The following is a 22,697-nucleotide window of genomic DNA, read 5'->3' on the forward strand; positions in this document are numbered from 1 at the left end:
AACCACGCAGCTATCATATGCCTTAAAGAGACTTCAGCACCATGGACAGCGCCGGACTGAGCAATGCCACTAATATTGATCACTAAGGAGAGTTGCAGAAAGTAAGCAGATATTTAATTGTTTTCAAATAAGTAACTAAGGTTATGAAAAAATAATATTGGAAGAACAATAATATTGAAAGCAAGGAATGTAGAGAAATTTATGAAGCTTGCATTAAACTTTCAAATACCTTTAACTTTTTAAGTATTAGGTTTTTGTGTGGTGTGCATTTGTTATTCCAACCTCTTATTTGCAATCCTTCACATTACTATTAAAACATTAAATGGCATTTGACAATTTCACTGCATCTTAGCAACCGGTTACATTTATTAACTGTGACAAATTAATTATTGCTCTCTTGGATTGACATAAAGCGATTAATTCTTAATTGAACCAAAGCGGTTTTATCCAGATACATAATTATGTTTTTCAAATTGTATACTTACCTATTTACAATTCAAATTTTTGAACAAATACTTTTTTATGCATTTTAAAGGTGGTTTTCACTTAAAAGCATGGACCAGCTAAATAATATGAAATATATATATATATATATATATATATATATATATATATATATATACACACTAGGGCTGCAACTAACGATTATTTTTTTCGATTAATCGATTAATCAGATAAAAAAATGTACATTTTTCATTTATTTAAAATAATTTAATAAACAAATGATGTTAAATACAAACGCAGAATAAAAAAAACAACTGATTAAATGCATTTCTTGTCTTTATTTCCCAACCAGCCCCCCCAATTTATGCACATTTGAGCACAGGCTTGCCATGCTGCCTCCCAGACATGCCACTCCACGCTGCCTCCCACATATACCACTCCACGCTGCCTCCCACATATGCCACTCCACGCTGCCTCCCACATATACCACTCCACGCTGCCTCCCACATATACCACTCCACGCTGCCTCCCACATATACCACTCCACGCTGCCTCCCACATATACCACTCCACGCTGCCTCCCACATGCACATTTGAGCCCAGGCTTGCCACGCTGCCTCCCAGACATGCCACTCCACGCTGCCTCCCACATATGCCACGCTGCCTCCCACATGTGCCACTCCACGCTGCCTCCCACATGTACCACTCCACGCTGCCTCCCACATGTGCCACTCCACGCTGCCTCCCACATGTGCCACTCCACGCTGCCTCCCACATGTGCCACTCCACGCTGCCTCCCACATATTCCACTCCATGCTGCCTCCCACATGTGCCACTCCACGCTGCCTCCCACATATACCACTCCACGCTGCCTCCCACATATACCACTCCACGCTGCCTCTCACATATTCCACTCCACTCTACCCCCAGATATGCCACTGTATATGCCTTATACCCCCAGATATGTCACTCCATCCTCCCCAGATATGCCTTATACCCCCCAGATATCTCATAGTCCCCTCAGAGTCACAGACCTGTTCGCATCACACTGACACCATACTTTTATAAATAAGTACTGGGTTAATCTTCACTGCCCCCAGGATTTAGATTCCCCTTAGTCTGCCCCCCTTTACCTCTAACTGCACCTTAAGTTAACTTTATTAAATTAACCCTCAGTCCTCATCATTAAATTAACACTTAACACCCCATTAACCATAACTACCCCTAAATTAACTCTAAATACCCCATCAAACACAACTACCCTAAATTAACCCTAAACACCCCATTAACCACAGCATCCCCTAAATTAACCCTAAAGACCCCCATCAACCACAGCATCCCCTAAATTAACCCTAAAGACCCCCATCAACCACAACAGCCCCTAAATTAACCCTAAACACCCCATTAACCACAACTGCCTCAAATTAACCCCAAACACCCCATTAACCACAGCTGCTCCTATATTAACCCTAAACACCCCATTAACCATAACTGCCCCTAAATTAACCCTAAACACCCCATTAACCATAGCTGCCCCTAAATTAACCCTAAACACCCCATTAACCATAGCTGCCCCTAAACACCCCATTAACCATAGCTGCCCCTAAATTAACCCTAAACACCCCATTAAACATAACTGGCCCTAAATTAAACCCCACCTCCCCTAACTTTCAGCAGCCCAAATATTAATTTTATACTTACAGTTAGATGAGTGTCACAGCCATGTGGTTCTGGCCTTCTGGGAGAAGGAAGGGGGCGGGGCCAGTTGTCACAGTGATTACAGGGAGGGACTGGTAAGTAGGAGCTGCTGAAACGGTTTATATAATGAGGGGTATTTTTCAGAGCTCTGAAAAAACCCTCATTTTTTAATCGATAAAAATCGATTCAACTAATCGATAATGAAATTCGTTGGCAACGATTTTCATTATCGATTATTATCGATTTTATCGATTAGTTGTTGCAGCCCTAATATACACGATGTCAAAAAATAGAGTATTGCAGAGTATGGGGTGATACCTTTTTTATTGGACTAACATAATATTAAAAAGACAAGCTTTCGAGAGTTATCCTTCCTTCATCAGGTCCGAAGCAATACTAAGCAACATGATAGAGATTACAACTTTAAAACAAGTGATGGTATAAGAGAAGGGTGGGGGGGGGTTGAGTGGGGTGTCGTAAATAATAGGTCTGGAGGTGAGACCGAATACAGCCTCTTAAAGAAGCAAATAATCAAACTGATTAGAAAAGAAACCCAGATCAACAAAGATATATTTTTTCTTACCCAGTGTAAGAAAATGAACCTCATCCCGAAGGGAATCAGTATTAAGAACCCACTTTCAACAACCTACAACTCACCAGCAGCTGAGAACATCTGCAGACAAAGCAGTGAGAAACTATGTAACATCCTAATTCATCAGCTATATGGAAGTAAACAAAGAATATACGACCAGAGACAATCCTTACTCCAGAATCTTCTACAACTTTCACCTGAAGCTAAAAAATTGGAAACACAATTGGAATATTTCTACAGAAAAAATCAACAAGTTCTCATCAGGAAAAAAAAAGAAGAAACTGGCAAACCTTGCACAGAACAAAGACATTCCAAAAAAAAGATCAACCTTATCCACTGAAAGTGTCAATGTCCCTATGCAAGCTAAGAAGGTTAACCACCATGAAAGCAACACAGACAATAATGAAATTGTTAACCTCTCCAACCATAATCTATCAATACCTGAGAAAACAGGTCCAAGGGGCTTACGTTTTGTCCAAGCACAAAACTGGATCACATTCAATTATACTCAGACTTGGAGGAATTTTTTAGAAGACTGAGGCTTAAGGAATTTTTCTTTGAGAAAGAATACACCACACCCAGTCCGGTTAATAATGGGAGAAAAAAGAACAAAGACTTTACACCTGCAACAGGACGTAATATGAAATTGGACAACTATATTGAAAGCTTCCGCACAAGAGTAGCATCCCTCACTACCACACAACAGAAAAAAATGCTACACAACCTCCTACCTCCAGAAAGAAATGCCTTGAATAATTTAATGAATAATAAAAACATAATCATCAAGCCAGCTGACAAGGGCGGATCAGTAGTCATCATGAACACCCAGGACTACATGGCAGAAGCAAATAGACAATTGGCAGATTAATTCTACTACAAAAAAATTGAACCAGGACCCCACCAGGGAATATACAGAAGATCTTATCAAACTTATCAGATCCTTCTCAAAACACATGCAACAAGAATTGGAAAATCTTGTGCCTTCAAATCCTCAAATAGGCACTTTCTACATGCTGCCCAAAATCCACAAGCCAGGCAACCCAGGACGGCCCATTATTACAGGTATGGGAACTCTTACTGAATCTATATCTGGCCTTATAGAAAACATTCTTAAGCCCCTAGTTATCAGCACTGAGAGCTTTATACAGGACACCACTGATTTTCTCAATAAACTGAGCCAAGTTAGTAACCTTCCTGCCAATACTATACTTGCAACCATGGATGTGGAGTCTTTATATAGCAACATCCCCCATAAAGATGGTATTGAGGCCTGCATCAAATTCCTCTCCTCCAGCAATGCCACACAAAAATATGATAGTGAAACCATCGCCAAGCTCATAGAATTCATACTGACACACAACTATTTCAATTTCTATGACACTAACTACCTACAAATGACCGGGACAGCCATGGGCACCAAAATGTCACCGCAATATGCCAATCTTTTTATGGCTGACTTGGAACAGAGATTCCTAGCCACTCACCCCCACAAACCGCATGAATATTATCGTTACATCGACGACATCTTCATAATATGGACAGAAGGAGAAGAAAACCTTTTAAAATTCCACGAATCTTTCAATTCATTCCACCCATCTATAAAACTCAAAATGAATTTCTCAAAACACAGTGTGAGCTTCCTGGACTGCGCCATAACTGTCAACTCTGGCTTTCTTCACTCTTCCGTGTATAGAAAACCCACAGACAGGTACAGCTGCCTTCACAATTCAAGCTTTCATGCCAAACACACTAAACAAGGTGTCATTTACAGCCAAGCCATCAGATACCACCGTATCTGCTCTGACACTCAGGACAGAGACAAACACCTGGGCGCGCTGGCAGAGTCATTTCAGAAGAAGGGCTACAAGGAAAAAACTATATCCAAAAAAAATTCATCTGCTGTAAGAACACCACGGGAAAAGCTTCTAGAATACAAAAAAAAGGATAACACAAGCAGGATCCCTCTGGTAGTTACCTACAACCCAACTCTTGAGGAAATACGCAAAATTATTAAAGACCTACAGCCGATACTCTCAGAAGACCCCATACTGAAAAAAATATTCCCTCAGCCCCCAATACTGGCATTCAAACAACCACCAAACCTGAGGAAAAGATTAGTGCGCAGCAAACTGGCCCCAGAACAGGAGCATACACAGAATGGCACTGTACCATGCAACAAATCCCGCTGCAAACTTTGCCAACATATATGTGACAGCAACACAGCCAGTCACAACAACAAAACATACAGCATCAAAGATTCTTACTCATATACATCGGCAAACGTGGTGTACATGATGCTCTGCATGTGACAAAGGGTGCTACATTGGAGAAACGGGGCTTAAGCTGCACCTTAGAATGAACCTGCACCGAAGCTCCATCAAAAACCATGAGGAAGAAAAATATTGCACCCCGGTATTGCACTCCATACAAAACCTAAAAATTAAAGTACTCAAAGGAAATTTCAGAGACTCTCAGGAAAGAAAAACATTTGAGATGAAAATGATTACACATTTTAACACCATAAAAGAGGGACTTAATGTGGATTCTGGCTTCCTTACACACTACCAGAACTTCATCTAAACATCCAATGTGTGTCTAATTGCTGTTATTATCTTTGATGTTTTATATGGTTATTGGTTTCCCTAAGTTTATTTGTTCTGTCCCTGGGTTATCTCTCTACCTATCTGCATTTCTCACCTCCAGACCTATTATTTACGACACCCCACTCAACCCCCCCCCCCTTATACCATCGCTTGTTTTAAGTTGTAACCTCTATCATGTTGATTAGTTGATTCGGACCTGATGAAGGGAGGATAACTCTCGAAAGCTTGTCTTTTTAATATTATGTTAGTCCAATAAAAAAGGTATCACCGCATACTCTGCAATACTCTATTTTTTGACATCGTGTCTACTGGACTAATACGGCTTCACCCTTTTACATATACATATATATATATATATATATAAAACCGAAAATGTAATATTTAATATTACTATGAGTATTTATTTGAAATTACATAAAGACTTAAAGGTAGACAAGCAATGTAAAGAAAGAGCAGCAGAAAGAGAGAGAGGTGGTTCTTCAAAAATCTCGGCTCAAGCTTCAAAGAGTATTCTGTACAGTTCTGGAGACCCCATCTCTAGAAAGATATAGATATTCTGGATGGGGTTAGAAGAAGGAACGCTGAAATGGTGAATGGTTTGCAAATTAAAAATGAACAGCAAGGACTAACGGATTGTACAGCTTGGAGAATAAAGGAGAGAAGTGGCAGAAGTTAAAACAGTGAGGGAATGAAAACATGCATGTGTAAGACATTCGCATTTCCAGAATATAAGACAAGACAAAGGACTGAATAAGGTTTCAGGTTCTCACAACAGGAAAAATTGGAAGACTAGATGTCAAATGCCATCATGTTCTGTGTTTCTGCATAATAATACCTGACACAGCAAGTACAATTTGACCATGTGGAGTATAACTTAGATCTAAGCCAGGAAAATAACACACTGTCTTCCTGTATGCTGTGTGCAGTTGTCTGTAATCATCGCAAACTCCAACAACCCCGTGGTTTGGGGATTCTCCAAGTGATTTCCAATAGAGATATCCAAAAAGTCATAAAGAGTCCCCAGCTGTCAGTCTGCTACAAAAACCAAGGAGCATCACAGTAGACAAATTTTAAGAGGCAGTAACCTTTTTTTTCATTTCCAAAAAAAAAAAACCAGAGTGCTTGGTATGGATCCTAAACCAGGTAAACGAAGCAACAAATAAACAGTGCTACGTACTTGTACAAAGCATTGTTAATACCCATTGCTAAGGAGTATTTAACCACCGGCAGAAATTACAGGGCTAAAGGAGCAGATAAACATTAACATTCAATAAAAAAGGCAAATCCAATGCGTCTTTCGGGAAAATTTGACAATACAAAATATAATTGTTTTCCTTGATATGTGAAAAAAATATGTACACAGCTTCCATTTAATGAATGGGAAAAACATTTGGAGTTGAATGGCAATCATCTAATCAACAAGCACAGCCTACATAAATTACATACACAGTGTTCAACACTAATCCACGGCTGCTATCTGCCTGCCCGCCCATGCAAAGGAAAGCTAAGGAAGAAAGCTTAGAAAGATTACGTTTAATAAACGATAAAGCATCAAAAAAACGAGGAGAGAGACAAAAGGTAACAATGCAACCTTGCAAGGGAAGTAGGGGTATATTTTGCATAAAGCATGTTGACAATATCCAAGATATTGAAGAATAATAGGTTGCAGTACGAGATGAAATAGTTTCATTGTGTCTTTTCTAATTCAAAGGTCATATAGGCATCTTCACAAATACTATTAAAGAGCAAACTTTAGAACGAAGGGCTGATAAAGACTTTAGGTTTTTTTGTCCCAAGTGTCTTTTTTTTTTAATTTATGGCAGCATGTCTTTATTAAAACCACCAGGGGGTATAGATGGTGTTTCATCTTAACTTTTATTTGTTGGTCTAATGAATCACTATAGCACTTGATGGATCCATCAAAAGCTCCATATTTCTTAACTCCTGTTAGCAAATAAACAGAGGTTAAAAAAAAGGGGAAAAAGTCAGCTGTTTATGGAACGGAAAGAGGCGCTTTTAAGAATAAAAAATAATAGCAGGTCTTACAGTCCTATAAAAGCAGCTGTCTCTGAGAAATATGGCTGTAAACATATAAGAATTTATTCTTGACTATTTGATTTATTGCTGCTTTAGGGAAGCTGGCTTGCTTAAATGGGGTCAGATTGCCAAGTTAGACTTTAGTGGACTACCGTAAGACTGCTGGGTCAAATCATATGATGCATTTTATATATCATTGAGCTAACTACTTGTGTGCCAAAGGGTGCGGCCGCTGGAAAGCTGATTCACTAAGCCAGGCATCATAGGCATTGAATAAAAAGGATGCAGTCACAACCCAAAGGAAACCCAAATACACCCAACCTGTACCCAAGAGCACTCAGCAAATATGTTGAGAAATTGATTGCTCGGTTACTTACAGCTCTCTTATCTCGAGTAGAGTTAAGTTAGCACCGCAAAAGAATCTTCTTACACAATGCGTTTTGATGTTTTTGATGTGACAGATATTTCATATAAAATAATCCAATATCCCAGTTGTGAAACACCATCTTACATTTCTTGCAAAAGGTTTGAAACATGTTAAAGCATTTTAAAAACTGTTTAATGAGCACCCAATCGGGAAGGGCAAGGTCAGCTGCATCAGATACATACATTTTCTCAAAGGGAGAGTAAAGAGGAGAGTTGTGTTTTAGTTCCTTGACTATACATTATGAAGAGCCAACTCCAGTGAAATTCTGCTACATGAAGAGCTTGACTGGTCCTGCATAACGTGTAGTTTAATCAGTGAAGGTTCTTGAAAGACTCAATACATTCAATTACGCATTATACATGGAGAGCAAAACCATTTCTGCTGGACAAAGTATCAGTGAGAGCCCTCCATAATGGATAGTCAAGTGAGAGAATTAAATCACAACTCTACTCTTGTGAAGTTTCCCGTGATTAGTACACCAGTCCTCAAGATTGCCAATAGACTAAGGTTAAGGGATTTTCACAGAAATGATCAGGCGGATTTGTGTTTTAATTAATTAACATGGGTAATCAAATGATTGAGTGACTGAACTGCCCACACTAATATATACCCACAACTGCCCTGTTTTCCCAGGGGACAGCACTGTGATTTAGGCCCTGCTTTTGTGGGAAGTAGGGCTTATGGTCCAGTTGGAGAGGTCCTCTAATATCCTCTAACTAGCCCAGGGAACTGAAGAAAGTGATCTGTATTATTGCTGCCCCGTCATAACTCCTACTAGGCTACCTAGCAAAGGTACTGTGAAGCTAAGTGCTGCAAGATAGATCTTTGTGTAAGGTCTGTGGAGATACCACCATCAAAATAAGGTACTACTAACAAAATAAGAACTGTGAGCCCTGTTTTTATGCAGAGACATTTAGGTGCATATATCATTCTATGCTTTCCTCATTGGGTTTTAGTATATAAGAATGGCGGGCACACACTTCCAGGAACCTTCTAAGCTAATTTAATAATTATTATTGGGTAGTGTTTGGGCATTCAGTAAAAATCAAACTCGCTTACTTTACAAATGGCCATATTTAATATAGTTTAGTATAGAAAAATGTTTATTACTTGCAACCTACACAAATTCTGTGTAGTGGGACCTCGCTGTGACTGGTAATCTTCCTTTCATCTGAATTTCCAGAAACAGAATGAAAGTAATTTATTTTCAAGCAGCAGCTAATCTTTGTTTACTTGCCGGGCCTGTGAGTGTACACCAACCAAGCAGGGCTAATCCCCACCATGGGATTCATTCCACAAGTTACAATAAGTTCATCTCACTATGGTTCTTATACAATGCTGTTACCCTACATTCCTTTTTATGGACTGTTACCTTTAAAGCATTAAGAACATCTGTTAGTGCTTTATAAATAAAATATACATATAAGAACACTTTCCAGACTGATTTGGTAAATATAAGTATTTGTATACAAAGGCTTAAGGCTAAATAGGTCTAAGTAGGTGGGGGCATTGATGAAGTACACACTGGAAAGGGACAAGGTCAGTGGTTAATCCAATATCCGTAAAGACTGATGTCTGCAGTATTTTGGGCAAAGTTAAGGGTTTGCTTTCTTATAAATGACATGAAGTTAAAAGCGAACTAGCCTCACCCTTGTAAAAAATAGTCTAATATAGCCTAGAGTCAGAAGAACACTAAAGAAGGTGAAAACGGCAATTAAATTCCATTTGAAAAACGGTTAATCACTGGAGATTTTGAACACATTCTTTTACTAGATAAAAGTACAAAACATTCTAATTTTGAAGACATTTTTCTGAGATCCTGACACACATTATGTCGCCTCTTGAATGAATCAATCTTCAAGGGTGACAGTTTAAAGGATGAATGCTTATGACATCGATGTTCCATTATAATAAAATGTCACCTTTTGGTCATGATGCACAATATAAAAAGTGAGTAGATTTTCACCTCAACTGTCAACAGTATTTCACAGCAGACAGAGAATGAAGAACATGTCATCAGGAATACATTATAAAAGCCTTGATTACCTTCATCACATAAGGGGTATGTGTTACTACATAAGGGGTATGTGTTACTGCATAAGGGGTATGTGTTACTGCATAAGGGGTATGTGTTACTGCATAAGGGGTATGTGTTACTGCATAAGGGGTATGTGTTACTGCATAAGGGGTATGTGTTACTGCATAAGGGGTATGTGTTACTGTATAAGGGGTATGTGTTACTGCATAAGGGGTATGTGTTACTGCATAAGGGGTATGTGTTACTGCATAAGGGGTATGTGTTACTGCATAAGGGGTATCTGTTACTGCATAAGGGGTATGTGTTACTGCATAAGGGGTATGTGTTACTGCATAAGGGGTATGTGTTACTGTATAAGGGGTATGTGTTACTGTATAAGGGGTATGTGTTACTGCATAAGGGGTATGTGTTACTGCATAAGGGGTATGTGTTACTGTATAAGGGGTATGTGTTACTGCATAAGGCTGTTTTTTTCTTCGTTTTAGTAATTATTAATAGGAAGAAACTTGGGACTGTAAGAGACCAGATCCGCCATAATTTCTCTCGATAGCATATAGAGACCCACAAAACTTGGAATATAAGTGTATTTCAAATTATGTTTTATGCTATATAACCTGCACAATGGTAAAATACCAGATTTAAATTAGAAGTAAAAAAGTAAAAAATAGAAGAAATGGTTTTACTGCTTTGTAAATTACGTCCACATATAAAAAACCAACTAGTATTTAACTGGCATTACAGCACTGAAATCGAAGATGCACTCTAGGGATTTTTACCAATTCCAGAGTTAGACAAAAAAGTAAGAAGTCCAACAAGATGACTCCATTTTTGGGCTTTATCAGTAATCAATGCAGTAACAGATCTTATAGTATGCACAGTTTGACTCTAAATCAGAATCCAGATTAAATTATCTTTTTTTATTATTGAATAATGTTTGTTAATTCCACAGAATATTTTTGTACAAGAGTCAAGTAGAGTAAAATATGTCCACCAGGGTGTCTTTATGCAGTCTATTTTATATCTAATAACTAGAATTACAACTAATGCCAGTAAGCACCCTGGATGTTGTCCTCACCATAATGTTTATTACACATGTGGACATTTAAAATCATATTTAAAAATATAAAAGTTAAAGAATGCCCATTTAACTAAAGCTGGAGAAGTGTAAAAAAATGCAAATTCTCTACTTTGCTAAAAAAATATAAATACATTTTCAATAAAATAAAATCAGAAAAAAATAATGAAATCAGTGATGGAAAAACAATGTAATAGATATGTAAAAAATACATATTTATTAGGGTGTTTACTTAAGTATATAATTCAGAGAATTTTTTTATATGCTATGCAATCTAGTCTGCATCTTATTCATTCTTATTTTTTGTTCAGCACAGTGAAAGGTTATGTGATTTTACAAGAGATCAATACATATCCCTTAGTTATTTTTTTTTGTTTAGTTTTTTACGTTTTAACGAGAGAGAAAACAAGTAAGATTAAGCCATAATAGAACCATAAGTATTGCAATTTCACACAATATGGTAATTTCCAATATTGATTCATTGTTTCAGTTTCCACAGCAGGCTGACTTGAGTAAGCCCGACAATCTGTTATCACAATTTGGAAATGCAAATGTAAACACATCTGCTATAAATGTTTTTAATATCAATACCAGAATTCAATTCTTCAGGAAAAATTGGGTAATAAAAAATTAAGAGATGAACAGATAAAAGTAACATAAAAAACATGGAAATCATAAAAGGTTAATGAAGCATTTGTGAAGAATGAAAACAATTTAATTTCCAGATGTCCTGGTATCCCCAGCTGACTATATGTAGCTGTTGAATACCACCATGATTAAGAGAGGCACATTTATGTAGAGGCTTTTGATTTCAGTATCTGTGTGAGCTTTACACAGGTTAGCATTTCACTTTGTCCATCTCAACACCTGGCCCTCAATCTAAAGACTAAAAGGGTCTCTCTTCCATGCACACAAAACTATACGCGTACATCATTCCTAGTATTATTGAACAGCCAAGCGCTTCACAAAAAAAATTCACAAAAAGAAATTTTCAAAAATTTTGCTGGTACTTTTTATTTCAGGGAATGGTCAATTACCGTCAGCGCTACGGAATTTGATGGCGCTATATAACACAATAAATAATAATAATAAATAATACCATATGATGCAAAAACAAAAGCTACTAAATCGGCATTTTGATAGGATTGCTCCCTTGGAATGAAAATAGAATGACACATCTGCTAAGGTTTATTAATGTCTTAGTTTAACGAACAACACTTCTAAAAGGGTTTATTTTCAAAAGCAGTGAGTGGTAGGGGAAAAATGTATAGTTAATGCAATAATCTACATAATTATTCATCTCACCATAACTCATTATGTGGTTTATAAACACAATGTTTTAAGGTCTCTAGAATAATTAAATGGGGTTTCTGGGGCAAGTCATTTCTGAGATCCTAGTAGACCAGAGCTGCTGTTCTCAGTCATCATTCCAAATATATGTTAAGGAGGGGGGGTATGTATTTACAACTATTCTTCTAAGGAAATACATTAATAATAAGTGCCCTTCATTCCTAATTTCATATTTATTCATACATTTTAAAGCAGCATAAATAGAAGCATACATTCAAATCTGATATTGGTCCATACATGTGCTCTTATTCATAAAACACTTATCGGATAAAACAATTAATCTGATCTTGTACAACTCTAAAACAACCTAAAAACAGGCACTCTTTGGAAATAGTTAAGAGGTGGAAGATAAGCTGCTCTAATCACATCTGGACAATTCACCGTTCCAGATGCCAATCAAGATGTTATGAGAGCAAAACCTCCAAGTCAAATATAACAAAAGCATTCTTTAAAAAAAGCAGTTTTTACGTAGTTTTGGTGTTTTTCAGTGAAAAGGTATATAAAAACGCACACTATTAAAATTGTATATAAGAAGAAGCTTGTGATCTCTTCGGAAGATATCACTAAAAGGCACCTCCGACGTCTTGAATTATTATATCTTAAACCTCTCTTCAGCGTAAATTATGCTACAAAACATAACAGGATAAAGTACTGTACCTAGACACTCCACATAAAACAGGATAACTCTGTACGCATTTTATTTAAGTGAAAAGCAACACGGTTATATGATACTTGAAACTGTGAGCTACGGAATATGGTTATAGGGCAGGAAAAGATGTTAGCATAACAGACCTAAGTATTGTTGGCTTCACAGCAGGGGAATTCATTTCCTAAACTTTGAATACTTTTATCCACAGGAATCTAAAGTAGCTGCTTAGAAAATGGTTTACATTATATTCTTGGAAATATTATTTCTTCCAAAAGTTAAAAAGGAAAATTATGAGAAACAGACTTCATGGCTTTGAAACGTATTTGAGATTCACCGACGCCTTTTGAACCCCGTGTTGTTTAAATACAAAAAGAAAAAAGCTAAGAGACGTAATTGCCAAAGGTTCTTAAATCAGACATGTCAAACATACGGCAAATAGCGGGAAGCAGATATTGTATTGATTCTTTGGGGGTAGATTGTGTTAACATGTTGACAGCAAAAAAAGTCGCTTAGTGAGGCCAATCTCAAAGTGGAATTTAAGCAAAAGAGGGGACACAAGTCTGTGTAAGTGTGCCAAATATATCATTTATCTTATTATGTTTATTGACATCTGTAACGAAGCTAGCGAGTGCACTAACATTCACTAGATCATTTTGAGGAAACATAGATCAAAGTAATAAGAAAGCAACGCCAAGCCGTCATTTCAGCCAGCTGCTCTGAAAAAACAAGTACCCAAGTACTTGAGTTCTAAATGCAGCACACTATTCAATAATGCATGATGTTAATTATGTAATGTGTCGTATAATATACTCTGGCAGGTCTATGGATAGAGTCAGAATTCTGCTAATAAGAGGTTTAGAAAATGCAAATCTCAATACGGTCAAATTCAGTGTTGAAAAATACCTAGCTGACTGTCGAGCATGGACAATGAAAGAGCATAACAAATAGGAAAGATTAGAATCGGGAAACACGACATGGGTTTGGCTGATGAAACCGAGAAATTCCTGCAGCGCTTTGTAATTCTCATCATCCATTATTGTAACAGACGGGTGAAAAATACAATCAAATGTTACGATCACTCCCATGTTGTCATAAGAAAATGTCCTTGGTCAGGGATAACTTTGATCAATTTCCCTTTTGTCTAAAGTTCATTGAGTTCTGCATAATTCCTACACGTTCCATTGGGACACCACATTTTATACATTCAAGAACGTGCAAACAAATCTGACATCTTGTTCAGGTTAATGAAAAGTGAAGATTTGTAAATCTTTGTTGAGATTTATTGTGTTTAACAATGAGAAATGTTTATGAAAATTTTTTTTATGCATAATTCTTGTTTGCAAGAAAAAAAGTTAAACTTAAATAAAATAGAAGTATTTTCTGCAGTCATTTTGAACAAGGAATAAGCTATGCAATAATGGGTTATGCAACATATTTTAAGGATTTAGGCTGCTGAAATCAATAATGGCTAAACAGAGAAGACATTAATTTCATGCAAGTAAGCAAATTTATACTTAAAATGTATTCTCATAAAATTAAGTAAAGTTGACCTACCTCTGGGTATTTTATTTTGAATGTTTTGTGCATTTCACGGAAACGGCTGTATCGTCTAAACACGGTCCATGTTTCTTCCAAGACTGTAATCTGTTCCGGGAAAAATAAGGACATTCAAAAACAAAAAAATAAAAATAAATAAATAAATATATATATATATATATATATAGACTGGCAACTTAGCCAACTGCTCTAACCAGCATTTGCTGTGTGAAGAGTGAGCGGCAATCTTGTTTAATATCTGTCATTTCACCTTATTGGGTGTTAAATGGCTGTTTTTGGCTTGCGTCGATTGCCCGCACATTGGTATACAGAATATTCTGTCTTTCCAGACTAACACTAAGTTTAGCCAGGACCATTGAACTGCAGCCATCATACCCCTGTTATAAAAGAAGTCTCAAGCTCAAATGAAATGTAAGTTTTGGCTCATGCCATTTTCTGCCCTCCAGCTGAAAAGGTTCAGATTGGATAGGACAGAAACTAATCAACAACCAAAAAAGGTACTGGAGGTGACTGCGTCGTTTCTTAAACCCTAACCCTTATGAATATGTTAACGAAATAGTGAAATGCAGGTGCTATATAATTTTATAAATACACATATGTAACATATAATATATGTAAACAGGTAAAATATATTTCACAATGTAAGGGAGAGGTCACAATCTAGACTGGTCAATATTACAAATCAATGAATTTTTTATTTTTTGGGACTTGTTAAATCTTAAAAATATTACATATTATATTTTCCCAAAACATTTTTTTTTTAAATGAAAGTAATACAATAACACAAAGGAGAAATAGAATTACCTTTATTTCAAACTCGTAGTGCTCATCTTTTCCTTGTCCACAGAGAACATATCGAGGTATAGTTATTCTAACTGGATCCGTGAGATCATCAGGATTTACACCTAATGAACGTGATATTAACCGCTAACAAGCACATGAAAGAGAGAACGAGGGGGAAAAAAACATTAAAATTACACAAAATCCTATAAAGCATGATAACAAGGTAGATCTATTTACAAGGCTAACAACATATTTACAAGTGTTTGAGGAACGCTCGGTGCACAGTAAACATCTTCCTGATTCAAGCAGTTTTCTATTCTTTATAGATGAAAACAGCATCAAATATATAATAAGTGTTTAGAGGCAGGGTATTAAGAGTAAATATTTCACGAAACCCTTTAATGAGCATTTACCAGTTTCTTATATAAAACAAGGGAGCTGTTTTCAAAAAAGACGATGGAGTTAATATGTATCTATGCAACTATGTTCACTAGCATAACAAGCTTTGAAGGTAAACAGACATTTAATAAATCACCTTAAAAGTTTTGAACTATCCTTTTTATTAGCATAATACAAGAAATACACGTTTTTAATTGCTCATTTAAATAACAGTGAGTGTTGCAAATATACTTTGGGGAAACCGAGCATTTTATTAACGAGTTACATCTCTGATATCATCCTTTATTATTTTGCAATATAAAGTCAAAGGACCGATTAGATGTGGTCGTTGGCTTCATATGGTTTTACACACACGGTAAGGGGCAACGATCTTAATTTCAACAAAACAACATTTATTAAACAGATTCCTATTTTGGAGAACAGTGCAGCCGTTCCTAGGAAATATATCAAATATTCAGTTTTACCGATTGTATCCCGAAAAGTTTATTTCTATGGCCACTAATAATTCTGCTGTACACAGTCTCTCACACTCATACATAGACACTGTTCCTCGTAGACATACCATGTACACATACTCTCACATGACATGCTTACACATTGACAAAAAACCATGATACAATATTCTATAACCCAAAAGAAAATGCAGTCTTCATTTAAAGTTAAAATCTTTTTATTGGACCAATACAGAAAAAAAAGATGATACACTACATTGTACAGCGCTACAGAATTTAATGGCGCTATATAAAACAATAAATAATAACAACATAAGATTTACTGACCTCGGAGGTCTGTTCTTCATCTGTTCCAAAAACATACGTGTAAATGTATGGATCGTGCTAATGCAGTGTAGGGTATATAAATATTTTTTATATTTTTAATGATTTTTTTAATGAAGTATATGTTTTGTTTTATAATCCTTGGGTTTTATCATCTCTCTTCATAAAGCCACAGCATGGTTAATAAAAAATACAATAACCTTTCATTTAATACATAATAAGCATCTCAAGAGCCAAACGTGAAAACCGTAACCTACTGGGATTTATTCTTCAGATATGCGATAACTTCTGGGATTAAATCCTAAATTTATATAAGTTTTATTTGGCAATTGATGTGAAGACCTATGACACTTCGGAAAGCTAAAACCATCGCTAAAGCATATGAAATATAACGCTCTTTTATAGCATGCCAAAAACAATCTCTCAATCCTCATACACAAGCACAAATGTCAATGCAAGACCAGAAGAGGATGCAGGAAAAGTATTTCCGAAAAGGACCTGCTGCTCGTCTTATATTTGTGTAACCGGTCTGGAGAGACTATTTATTATTGGTAACTGCAGTTAGAGGAAGAAAAGAAGATAAATGTTTTGCTGAGTCAAAGGCAAACACAAGCACAGCAAGAAAGGCATCCAGAGAATATTGCGCATGTGTCTGCACTGTTAGCAGCGATTACATGAATCTTTATCACAGACTGTCAGGACGTGCCAGAGGAACAAGAACACTAAACAGAGGAATTAAAGGGTTTTAGTTCGGTGCATTTCTTAAGAAAAGAGTGTAAAAGACCAGGTAGTTATTTGGGGATAAAAAGGCTACCAAATATATATTTTAAATGGTGACTTGGTCAAGAACAAAAGACTCAAAACTCCCAAAATGCTTGGTCAGACATAGAGTAACAGTGTGCGTGCTACTGGCTATTTTGTTTCTTTCATGAGCCATTGGATCAGTGAATAAATTAATGAAGGGTCAACCCTAGTAAGCATCTTCCGCAAGATGTGCCGAGCTGGCCCTGCATAATTTCTATACTTTTTTTTTACCAATGAAATATGTTCTAAAGGAAATTTTTGTTGTGTCTTTATTTGAAATTAAAATAAATAAATAAATATATATATATATATATATATATATACATACAGTATATTTATAAAGATATTTTTTAACTGCATTCATACATATTTTAAAAATAATGTATTTAAAAACCAATGGCTGAAAATGTTATAATCCTTTATAGAATGCTACCCTTACAAAACTCAAATATTCCAAAGAAAGGTATATCTCTGATGTAAGCCTATGATGTAAAAGAATAGAGGAATAAAATGTTATAGACATGCTATATTTTTTTAGTATTTTATTAAATTATTATATTTACTACCAAACGTAAGATTGTTGCCAATAGACTGACGTCAGAATATCTCTAAATTATTGACATGCTAATGATTGAACCTGTGAAATGGACACTTATGGCATCTTTTGCATATACCGTATTTGCTCGATTATAAGACGAACCCCCAAAATCTAAATATTAATTTAGGAAAAAAACAAAAAGCCTGAATATAAGACTGCCCTATAGGGAAAAAGTTTTACTAGTAAATATGAATTCATGTAAACAATATTTTCATATTTAATAAAAGCTATGATTGAGAAAAATATATATATTTTTATTTCCTTTTATTTGCCAACCTGCCCCCCCAGTTATGCACATCTGCCCCCAGAAATGCCTTATACCCCCTATTTGCCACTCTGCCCCATGATGTGCCTTTTAACCCTCTATATGCCACTCTGCCTCCAGAAATGTCTTATACCCTCCTATATGCCACTCTGCCCCATGATATGCAGAGTGGCATATAGGGGGTTAAAAGGCATATCATGGGGCAGAGTGGCATATAGGGGGTTAAAAGGCATTTCTGGAGGTATATATATATATAACTGCTAACAGCAATCACACTCCTATCAAGCCAAGGCAGCCAGTACATGCTGGAACCTGGGGATGATAGGAGTCTGAGTACAGCCTCCCTATGCCATGCTACCACCACCACCCCCCTTACACATCCACACTAACACACACTCATTCACAAACATTTAAATACTCATTCATTCCATTAATCACACATACTCAGAAACCCTCCCCCACCCCCTTACCTGAACTGCAGATCTCTCACTCGCAGACTTCTGCAGGGGCCCAGCTGTGCGAGTAACTTCTCTGGCCCCGCCCCCAGAGGAAGGAGGGGGAGGCAGAGTTATGTGACACTCTGCTAGCTTCCTGTTCTCCTGCTGCTCGCGACCAAAGCCCGGTAAGCAGCATGGCCCCAGCGGACATTTTGAGGTCTGATTAGAAGACGACCTCGATTATAAGACGAGGGGTATTTTTCAGAGCATTTGCAATGAAAAAAACCTCGTCTTATAATCGAGCAAATACGGTAAGTTAAAGTCATCTGCGTTAATTGGATTCCTCTAAGCTCAGTAAGAGTAGGGGGCAACAGAACCCTCACCCCATTACCCAGGCAGCAATTTAAACTGCAATCGCTATTTCCCTATATAATTGATGAAGCCCAAAACTCTAGGTGCCGTTGCTTACAAGCAGAATTTATTTCTGAACATGCTGTTCTAATAAAAGTAAAACATTTATATAGAATCTGGTGACCTTTTAAATCTTACACTGACCTACATGAATCAAGAACATTTTTTAAATAACACATTTTTAAGACAGGTTTGGCAGAAGAGAAACTATATTTAATGACTACATATGCTCTGGCATGAATGAGTGTTCAATTTTAAAATAATTTCATTTATTCTTTACATACTATGTCAGATGGCATAGCTTTTACATGAACACCAGAAGGAATATTGTTATTGTAGGCAGAATTTTGGCACAAGCAGAATCTGTATGTGTAGTGCCTGATTAGCTTAGCTTAAATGCTTTAGCGTGTTTTAGAATTTTTTTATGTGGTTTTATTTAGCATAAATAAAAACCTACTCTGTTATATACTTTATAAGTAGAAGAGCATCTTTAGATGAACTAAAAGTAAGGGTCCACACATCTGTCCCGACTGATGTATTCTTTTCAAGATGAGGATGTGAACTGATGGGCATCAATTGTACCTTTTTAAATAAATCTTGATTCTTTTTAGAAAAAAATATGGTCATTTTGGTTATATCATCTCTATCTGTGAAGACGACACACTTGAGATCGCGGAGACTGTGTAAAGTAATTTTGTCAAAGCCATTGGAGCTTGAAGCCGACTGGATGACGTTGCTCTCACCGACAAGAGCTATGCAAGTATTGGTGAGTATTAATGACCTATAAACACTAAAGTTCTGATTGGATTCTACCTTTACCCATGTGTACAAGAAACAGCGCATATCACCTAACGGTGGCTTGGTGTCATTCATATTTTCATGAATGAGATATACCATATCCGCTAAGGTGGTTCTGAATTTACAAGTGAGTTTAAATCCATTAGAACAAACAAAGTCCGATATCTCTGTGTCCCAGTCAAGTGACAGCCGCATCAAGTCAGCCTTCAACAGAGGGTGGCTAGTACAACTGATAAAGTCTGATTCTGAAACCAAAAGTTTTAACAGGACATTACATATGTGCTGAGTGTAATGACTGTTGTAGGTAAACAGAGTGAGAAGACATTCTTCTGTCGACCCAATAAGCTGGAAACTTTGTCCTCCAAAGCAAATCAGAAGTCGATGCACAGTGGACAGTGGAAGGCAATGGAATACCGCCAAAGCACTATTTGAAGACACTACTGCATAGAGCCTAGATCTGAATATAAGTATACATCCAGGTTGAGGTTCAGGTTGGAGCTTACTGGCAACACAAAGCCAGTACAAAGCCTTGAACTCATACTTATCAATTCTCATCTCTGGAAGGGCACTCATAAAGTAATCCAAAAGTTCATCTGGAAGATAGTTCTGAAGTTTCAAATGTTCACTTGGGAATTGCACAAAAGCTTGTCTTAAAGCATTTCCAACTTGAAATGCTTCTTCTTTACATTTGCAATCACCACGACCCAGAAAATCTATAATTTCTTTCCTTGGGGAGAGCTTGTTAAGTGTCAGCTGTCCACCTGTCCAAGTCGACACATCTGATTGACTAACAGTGTAAAGCTGAACTTTACCCTCATGAGAGTCTTGAGATTCAACATTCTTGATAGGCGACATTGGATTAAAATGCTTTGCGGGCGAAATATATCTGAAGAATGGCAAAGCTTGGATGAACTTTGTACTGTTACCACTTACATTCCAAATCTTCTTAGCCTGCTTAATAACATTATTTATCAACGGCAGTTGTTTATCTTTCCTAAGATAAGGAAATGTACTGAGAATGTGTTGCAAACTGTTATTCTGTTTAGAGGTTGCATTTACAGATGCCTCTTCAGAGCAAAATCGAGAACTGGTACAGTGAAAGTCTCTTGGAATTGTACTCTGGTAACTAGTAGACACTTGCTGGATATCTGGTTTAGTTGGGAAGGACTGTATATTGTCCCTTAAATTATCTGAAGAAAGTACGGAGGTCTCAGGCTGAGAACAGTGTATTACATCACACGGATCAAGTTGCTTATTATCAGCAGAAGCTATCTCTGGAGACGAGATCTGTGGTATGAAAAAACAGCTGCATTCCATTTTAGAACTTTTTATATGCTCCCCTTTGCAGTGGCACAAAAGTTTCATGGGAACAAATGAGACATTTTGAATACTAGGTTCATTGTTAGTGCTATTTATATTAAAGAGGTGACTTGGTTCCCATTTTGCAGCAGACAAAAGGTCAAAATATTCACTAAGGGATGATGAACCACTCTCTTTATTTTCAGTAAAGTATGTCTCTTGAGATTCCGAACACATTTTTGTGGGGCATGTGTATGAATTAGCAGTCATAGCATTCCGGTTCAAAGTTTCAGCGTACACCAAACTTGCTTCACTAACAGGCAAAGCGACAGATGTTTCGGTCGCAGGAATACAGGGTTTTCTATTATATGTCTGATCAGGTCCTGTTTTCTGTTTAAACGTCAAAAAAAAAACAAAACAAAAAAAAGCAATGCAATATTTCCAACCAGTAGCTTAAAAGGAAAAAAATTAGGTTGCTTCACAAATCGTGCAGTTCCAGAGAAGAAATCATCAGGTAATTTGGACAGATTAAGAAAATTTCCATCCTTTACTTTATTTATAACCAGTATCTTTTTTTAATAAAACATTGTCTTTAATTGGCTAAGAAAGATTAATAATAATTTAGCTAATATTTAATCCTGTTTTTGTTTGTGACCTAAATTGCATTTCCCTTTCATATCTTGATGATCAAGGTTATTTACCTTTTTACCCTAAGGACGTGAGCTCCTATTGGCATGTTAGCTAATGCTTCTTCAACCATATTTACCTATGTTGTTGTCAGACCATGGGTGCATGTATACACAAATAAGGCTGGCTTTATTGCCCAGGCTCAAGAAGAGAGTATGGTAACGGTTCCCAAAAAAGAATACCTGAGAAAGCAGAACAGGTGGAGTGTTCAAGATTTTCTGCTTTTAGGATTAGAGATTTTGGGCAGGATATTTCTAAGAAAGCAAACTGAACTATAGAAGACATTAATGCCTATGTCTACCTAGTGTTTCAACTTGCAGCAAAAGGTTTTGGAGTGGCCTCGTCAAAGTCCTGACTTGGATTCGATTGAGATCTTGTGGCATGACCTTAAAAAGGCAGTTCATGTGTCTGAATTAAAACAATTCTGCCAAGAAGAGTGACCAAAATTCCTTCACAGTGATGTCAAAGACTCGTTGCCAGTTATCGCAAATGTTTGAACCAGTTATTAGGTTTAGGGGGCAATTACTTTTTCACATGGGTGATATAAGTTTTGATTAACTCTCCACCTTCAATAAATGAGTAAGTATCACTTAAAAGCTGGATTTTGTGTTAACTCACATTATCTTTGTCTTATATTAACATGAATCGGATAATCAAATATTTAAATAGGCAAAAACAGAAAAAAGCAAAGGGGAAATGCTTTCTCACAGCACTATATACTAGATACTGAGTAAAAAGCCCATTGCAAATAACAAAAAGTTTTTATGGGTGAAAAGCTTTATGCAGACCTAGTCACTCATACAAGAAGAATTACTGGAAACACTCCACCATCATATGCAATTTAATGTATATACTGTGTGGATAATTTACATTTTTGCAGTGTCACCCTTGCAAATCTGTTTTCTTTGTCTCCATTCTGTAGTCACCTCAATGCATGATATATAACACTATCCCCAACCATATTCCATTT

General features: G+C 36.7%; 1 protein-coding gene across 1 annotated transcript in view; it reads right to left on the bottom strand.

Moving 5' to 3' along the window:
• LOC149303225 (kinesin-like protein KIF16B) overlaps positions 1 to 22,697 on the bottom strand; it is a 120,536-nt gene that overhangs the window by 24,641 nt on the left and 73,198 nt on the right. Inside the window, exons 24-25 of the mRNA XM_089481387.1 lie at positions 15,275 to 15,397; positions 14,468 to 14,557 (exon numbers count right to left, since the gene is read on the bottom strand). Coding sequence (XP_089337513.1) covers positions 14,468 to 14,557; positions 15,275 to 15,397 — 213 coding nt within the window. The remainder of the gene's footprint in view (positions 1 to 14,467; positions 14,558 to 15,274; positions 15,398 to 22,697) is intronic.

Source organism: Sceloporus occidentalis, unplaced genomic scaffold (assembly GCF_023333645.1).
Source record: "Sceloporus occidentalis isolate IW3139 unplaced genomic scaffold, rSceOcc1.0.p SCAF_15, whole genome shotgun sequence".
In the NCBI taxonomy this organism is placed as follows: Eukaryota; Metazoa; Chordata; class Lepidosauria; order Squamata; family Phrynosomatidae; genus Sceloporus; species Sceloporus occidentalis.